At 40.9% G+C, this 7,500-nt stretch overlaps 1 protein-coding gene and 1 pseudogene across 1 annotated transcript; one reads left to right on the top strand and one right to left on the bottom strand.

The window, feature by feature from the left end:
• Window positions 1–1,318: 1,318 nt before the first annotated feature.
• On the top strand, window positions 1,319–2,580 carry LOC138010076 (uncharacterized; annotated as a pseudogene).
• A 690-nt stretch (window positions 2,581–3,270) lies between these two features.
• Window positions 3,271–6,368, bottom strand: LOC138010658 (vesicular inhibitory amino acid transporter-like). Its single transcript, XM_068857633.1, has one exon. It carries the CDS (start codon window positions 4,923–4,925, stop codon window positions 3,540–3,542), a length of 1,386 nt encoding a protein of 461 aa, XP_068713734.1. The 5' UTR covers window positions 4,926–6,368; the 3' UTR covers window positions 3,271–3,539.
• Between the last annotated feature and the right edge of the window lie 1,132 nt (window positions 6,369–7,500).

Below are 7,500 nucleotides of genomic sequence, written 5' to 3'. Positions count from 1 at the left end.
CAACCAGGCCCGGGACTCCATATTCAACTTATCCAATTACAGTTGTAGGAAAAAAATTCAATTACTAACTTTAAAAAAGATTTGGCTTCAGTCAACTTTGGAGCTCATCTGAAGTTTTTTTTGTATTATTATCATTTTTTTTTTCTTAATTGGGCAACATGGAGACAGTTAGGGATATATACACAAGGCACACAAATATTGCATGGCATCTTTATATGTATGTTACTAAAGCATATTATATGTTTTAACCCTTATCACCTCAACATTAGGTTGATCATTTTCCCTTAACTCGCCTTAACTCGCACAAAGTCGCAACTGATAGGCAAGCTTAATATTTCCTTATCTCTCCTTAACTCGCATTAGCTCGCAAAATCTCTCGGCAAGTTAAGGTCCCAGAGAAGGCCTGACGAAACTGGTTTGCAGCAGCTTGCCACGTTGAAGCTCGACTGTCGAAGATTAGTCTGCTTGTTCCACAGGTTTCTTCTTCATCAATATGACTACTAACATTTTTCACGTCCTTCCTTTTATCGTTATCGTGCGGCTTGACACCTTTGTGAGCGAATTTTCCTTCCTGTAATCCCATAGTAATTACGAAATGCAGGTGTGTTCTGAAGAAACACCAACTTGGGAACAGCGATAGTAATCCTGACGTTGTCACAAGAGAGCGATTTTCGCGGGAGATAAGAAATCTTTAGTAGCTAAGGGCCTGTATACCCACTGGGCAAATTTTAAAATATTTGTCACGCATCAGTTCCGTTCTACAGCTGTGTACGGTGCTATTCATCTTACCTAATTTTTGTCAAGCCCCAACAAACTTGAAAAGGGCCGTCGTCCCGCCTCGGAGTAGGGCAACACACATGTTTAACGGGGACTCTGAGATATTTTGCGAGAGCTTTAATTTTACGAAATAAGACTCACAGGAATTGAACAATTTTCTTGAAATGTCTAATACCTGAGAGTCTTATTTAGTAAAATTAAATCTCTCACAAAATGTAACCGAACACTCCCGTTATAAATGTGTGTGGGGTTGGAATCTCATCTGAGCGTGAATATGCAAATTCGAGGTTGTTTAGCCGGGCTTTCATAAAAATGAGACGCGTGGCTGCGCGCAGGTACAAATGAGAATAACTGGGGGAGAACGCCATTGTTCTTTCCATGCGTGATTGAATCTCGGTTCCAGAATTATTTTCTTAATTTGTTCTATAATGCTTCAAGATTTTCATATAACGTGCTGGAATTAATCTGTGGATCAATTCCGAAAGAAGAAAACAAAGGACAAAAGAGACCTCTAGACACTTTAAGTGTTGAGAGAGGCATCATGGATTCTGAATTGCTAAGAGATAATTTTAGCGAATCGTTTTGTGTATGGAAAATGACGGTCCCAGAAGGTTATACATAAAAAGTTGATCTTCTGAAATTGCGTAAAAATAAAAACAAGATTTACTGATTTGATTAAAAATGAGATCGCCAGCTTGGCGACTGTCAAAACACAATTTGGGCTTCTCAGTCTTAAGTTTCCAATCATTAGAAACAATGAAGCATAATACATGAAACATTCCTTCCAACAGAGTGAGCCTGTCATTCTTAACAGAAACAGAGAAGCAATGACAAACGACGCCTTTAACCACTTCATTGATTAAGTGAAGGTGAAATAGAGGCATAGTCGCAAAGAGGTTCAGGCTGGGCGATAGAAGGTATTTTGGCTACATTTGTTAATGTTCGGCTCGATACTGACGAACCATTTCGCGGAGGAAGCTGTTTTCGTCTCCCAAAAGAGTTGCAAAATAAGAAATCAAGAACATCCAAAACAGAGACAACCAGTGACTCAGATGGGCTCTTCGTGCTGCTCTTTTCCCAGTAGCAAAAGGAGAAAAAGTAGAAAGAACTAGCAGTTACCCAACAGCACATGGTCTTAATTTAACAGGTATCGACTTCCCAACACCTGTTTCACAAATTGATAAACTCGAAAAACAAAACCCAAAGTTTACAATTAATGTGTTTGGCTGGGAAAATGACCATGTTATTTTTCACAATATCCGCGAAAAAGACGGCGCTATTCCACAAAAATACTTGATGCTGATACAGCAAGGTGAGAACATGTACTTCCCTATGTGAAAAGGTTTATCGCTCTCCTGTATGATCAAAACAGGCATAACGAGAGTAAACATTTCTGTGAACGTTGTTTGCATGGGTATACAGCGAAGGATCTACTTGAAGGGGAAAAACCTAGGCACAAACCTAAATAAAGAGGGTTTTTGAAAAGACCAACAAAAACAGAGCTGGCAAAAGAGGAAGGTAACAAGCTGTCTTTCACAAACTACCGTTAGCAGATGAAAGCGCCTTTCGTAATATACGCCGACTTCGAGTCTTTGTTGAGACAGATCTGCCAAAAACCAGTCAAGAAAAACGTTTTCCGTAAAAACAGACATGCATGAGGGATGCGGGCTTGCTTTGACAATAGTGAGAAGCGACGGTGAAATTTTCGAAGGCCCTTTTAATTGCAGAGGATGTTACTTCCGTTATGTTACTTCCGTTGCCCATGATCCTACGCGGGGGATCTTGAGTAGGTGTGACTCGTAAACAAATGATTATGCTTGTTGGGTTTTTCGGTTGTACTCTCGTCCTTTAGAAAGCCAATCAATAGTTTGTAAGTATTGATTTCTTTGCTGATTTCATTTCATCTAGATTTATTTTGTAACCGAAAATTTCTCTTTTCAGTTGAACCACCCACGCTTAATCACCGCTCGATCACTTAAATTTTTCCAATACCGGAATGCTTGTTCTACGATACATGTTAAAGTGCGTTCAAATTGTTGTTTGGTTGCTTGAAGTCTACAGAGGAGAAAACGCAGGTTTCAAATTGTTACAGGCCCACAGCACCACGCGCACCGCGATATAACCTAGAGGAGGACTCCTGCATACGAGGTGAGAGGACCTAAATAGGCCATTTCCGAGTTCATGTCTGCCTCCTCTTCAAAGCGAGTCTAAGTGCAAAGTTTTTGTTATGAAAATTAGTTTTCATTCTTATGTAAAGTAGAACTAATTACCATCACAAAAGCTTCGCACTTGGACTCGCTTTGAAGAGGAGGCAGACATGAACTCGGAAATGGCCTATTTCGTCTCCATCGGCCTCTAGACTTTTTAAATACGCTTAAATTAATGACATCCAGGAGGCAGCTTGAAGCGGAAAAACAAAAACAAAAGAAAGAAAGAAACAGAAAGGCTAGACTATGCTAACGAGGCCGCTGATATCATAATTCAGTTGGAATTGAACGGGAAAAATTATGAAGAGCAAATTCACGGATTACTTATTGATAACCTTTTGATACGTTGAAAAACAAATAAGGGAGACTTAAGTCACGTTTTCACATGCGCAGCATTGTCTGGTCTTTGCCAGTATTTAATACATCTACATTTAACTTGCATGTTGTTTTCAGTCTTCCTAACATTAAGCAAAAAACCTATATGTCAAACAGCAGTATCGGCATTTTTAAAAACAAATACCAAAAGGGAAATTAATTAACAGGGAATAGCGGTTGTCACTTTTTATTTTGTTCAGTCATTTTGATTATCAATGCTTTACCAGAGCAATAAGCACCAAATACAGTTACCAACACTCCCATTACAACAATTGTACCATCCGCAGCTACCTGAAGAAGTTTCAACTCGCCCCATTTTAACTTTAACTGAACTAAACACGGTACCATATACTCTAAGAATGGCACGATGAGACTTCCGACAAAGGCCGTCAAAAGAGCGAAGTGTGGAACCACAACTGCCAAAAAGAGGGTGGTAAACACAAAAAGGAATCTTGCTGTAGCAGACCAAATGAAAAAGGGAATACAAGAAGTGACTGCCGAAGCAAGTCGAGAATCATCAAGAGATTGAAAAACCGGGAAGAGGGCCAGTGTATAGCTGAATATGACATATATCACGTATACAACACTGGCGATTATTCGAGGGGCGCCAAGAGGAAAGTTGTTTCCGATCACTTCATCAGTGGCATGGGAGAAGGAGAGAAAGCCACAGAGCGAAAACAGAACTTTGAATACGGTGACCACCGTCATGGAAATCCCCAAGGCTGAACCGAATTTGGAAGGATCCGCCATGCTTTTCTCGATTGGAATCATAATTGGGTACACGCAGTAACTGTATATGACCAAGCTAAACGCGACGAGGGCTCCTTCGGTATCCCAGAATAGCAAATCCGTTAAGTTTATGGTCGAGTAGTGGGTGACTGTGTACCATATCAACACGCTTACCATAGTGATCAAGGACGTTATACTCAACAAACTTTGCCATGCGACGCACGCCAGATCCTTTAGAAACGTGGTCGGCAAAACCAAAGCAGCAACAATGGACGCCCACATAGCTTCTGTGAGCCCTGCTTTGGGAAGGGCGTGTGCCATGAGGGATCCACATGAAATAAAGTACGACACACCGAAAATTGACAGATCAAGGTTTTGTAAAGCATCGAGAATCACGCCGCCATACCGCGGCCAAAGAACATTACCAAGCTCGCTGTAATTGTCACGAACTCGTGATTTCATCTTCGATGCAATTTGTGTTTTGTCATCCCCAAGGATCGTTTCATGTTCTGTGATTTCGGCGCAATTTTTATCGTAAAGGCAATCTATCATGACTGTACCGGTGTACCAATGAACTAAAGCGAACAAAGGAAAGCCAAGGATGGTTACGAGGCCTCCTTTGAACACCGCGAATGGCAAGGCCAGCGCTCCCACTCCCAGGAAGACACTGGTCATGTTTGCAACAGCTCGCCATGTTGAAGCTCGACTGTGGAGGATTAGTCTGCTTTTTTCACAGGCTTCTTCATCAATACTACAGATATTTTTCACGTCCTCCCTTTCATCGTTATCGTGCGTCTTGACAGCTTTGTAAGTGAATTCACCTTCCTGTAATCCCATAGTAGTTACGAAATGTAGGTGTGTTCTGAAGAAAAACTAACTTGCGAACAGCGGTCAGTAATATGAGGTCGTCACAAGAGAGCGATTTTCACGGGAGACGAGAACTCTTGATTTTCCCAACATTCCACGGAAAACAATCACGAATCAGTTGACCTTGACGCTTTACTCGCATAAAATTTTCGTTCAAGTCCACGTAATCAGATCACAGATGGCGACCACGTGGAGTCGTACAGTGCAAGTAGCATTCAACCTCCAGCGCCAGCATATATTCCCCAAGTTTTACCGCACGATTTTCCGTTGCCGAGCGCGATGTATTGCTGTGGAGACGTTGCTGGAAACTGGGAGTTTTTCGGGCAGCAATGGTTCGATTACGAAATCGCCACGGGCCTCATTCACCGTGAAGAGACCATTCGCCTAGCAACCTTGAGATCTGCAATGGGCCGAGAATGCCTTCAAATTTTCCTAAACCTGAACCTGTCATCAATTTTTACGGGAAATGAGAACTCTTCATTTGCGCATTATTCAAAAGAAAACAATCACGAATTAGTTGACCTTGACGTAGGCTCGATTTGCGCCGCTCACTCGAGTTCGGCTATTCTCCCCGAGAAGAGACGGCTGGACGCGTGGGCGATAGATTGTCTATGTGATGTACGTAAATTTGTATAGTACCATTAGACATCCTAAAATATTGATTTTAACAAAACAGTAATTATATAACAATGCGTAAACCGTCTGTGCTCCAGATGATACGAGCTTGAGTTTGTGGTTAAATGATCAGTGTGAGTTTAAATTCAACCGGCGAATCATCAACAAAATCTTCGGGCCGCTTCGGCTCTAAGTCGACCTCAGCGCCCCCCTCGTTTTACAGCCAATAAACTCAGAAGTAATTCCAATCGATCTTGAGGAATACATTAGCGACGTCTGGGAAAAAAAATTCAATAGCAATGGATTTCAAAACCGTATTTTGACGTTGGCACCAACTGGAAAATTATTTGAAGTTTCTGAACTCAGGCGGTATAAAACGATACAATCCCCATTCTCCAGCTTTTCGAACACTTCTATTGTCGAAATCGTGGATGTTTTCTAATTTGAAAGCATTGTAAAGCTCGAAGAGGCCGGGTCAAAGAACACAGTGACAACCAAAAAATGTAATTTATGCTGAACCGATTTGTGCAGGTGAGATTCTGATTGAAGCAGCCGTAAAACTTGCCAAGTCTTTGCTAAAACGAGATGCCTCTGTGAAGCATACACTGGGTTGCTTGTGGTACGTGCTACAGAAAATCAGAAGGCACTGAATTGTGTGGTATTGAAATACAGCATTCCAGTCTCTGAAGAATAACAAATAAACGAGAAGCGAGAAACATTGGCTTCTGGGCTGACATGTTGATAATTTTCAAGTTCCCTCACAACTTCTTTTCACTACAAGTGTGCCCTCTGAGCATCTGACAGCTTTGTAATAATAAACTTCACTAAAATCAAGCCCTGTTTCGCGGGGTTAGTGTTAGGATGGGAGACCAAAACAATAAACCCCTCACAAAAAACAGAAACATCTGACCGAAAATACTATTAACGCTAACAAATGCGAACTCAGCAAGGTACAGATTTTGTTAGCTTGCTTTATGCAAAACAAATATTGATGAAAAAGCAAATAACTATTGATACATAGTTTTCAGAAAGAGCAGAAGGAAGTTTCCCGGACGGTCGATCGAGAATAAAATATTTACGACATCAAAACAACATTAATTTTGAACCGTGAATATAGAATATAAAAAGTTACGATCAGCGACAAACATTTTGGGAGATTTTTGCTACGTTCAAGTAAATTGCAAAGTACGTTCAAGTAAATTGTAAAGTGACATGGCCGGAATTCAGCGGGCGCCGTGATTAAGTTACCGCGGCATGTTTCCTCGCCAAACAGTGAAGCATCTGTGTCAAATGATGGCAAGATACCGGGTTTTTGTAAGTTTCTTTTTCTGTCAAGTGTTATAAAGTTTGACAATTAAATGAGCGAAGTCAAAACAAAGATCACAATCGCCCAACTCTTGTTTATGCAAAGTCAAAATTTACTCTCCAAGACGCGTACGACGTTATTTATCACCAGGTAATTCCATCATTTTGGAAATAACAGCTACTTTATTATTCATCTGCGTCACAAGTTTTCACTGATTTTGGGGCTCATTTTGTTGAAACTCAAGCACGCTTCCAACAGGCCTGTGAACCCTTCCTGCTTACAGAGCAATACTAAAAAACTTCTCCCACATCACATTTCAACCTTAAGCTCGAAAATTCAATACACAACATGATATTATAATTCACAAAGGCAGAAAACACAACAGAATCCTTTTCCAGCCAAAAATTTATCGAAGCAAACAACATATTTGCTCTTAGAGGCGAAAACCTCTTCCTATTTCATTGCGTGCGTGAAGACAAGAAACTCACTCGTGTCAAATTACCATGTACTTCAGGTAAATACAACTCACTTTGATTTCGTCTCGACGGGCGATAGATTGTTGTCGAAGTCCAGTACTCGTCGCTTTTGAGATTCCTGCCTAGTTTATCCAACTGACTTTCCATT

The sequence above is a fragment of the Montipora foliosa genome, chromosome 7 (assembly GCF_036669935.1).
Source record: "Montipora foliosa isolate CH-2021 chromosome 7, ASM3666993v2, whole genome shotgun sequence".
NCBI lineage: Eukaryota > Metazoa > Cnidaria > Anthozoa > Scleractinia > Acroporidae > Montipora > Montipora foliosa.
Note: the sequence above shows the minus strand (reverse complement) of the source record. Positions and strands in the feature narration are given on the sequence as shown.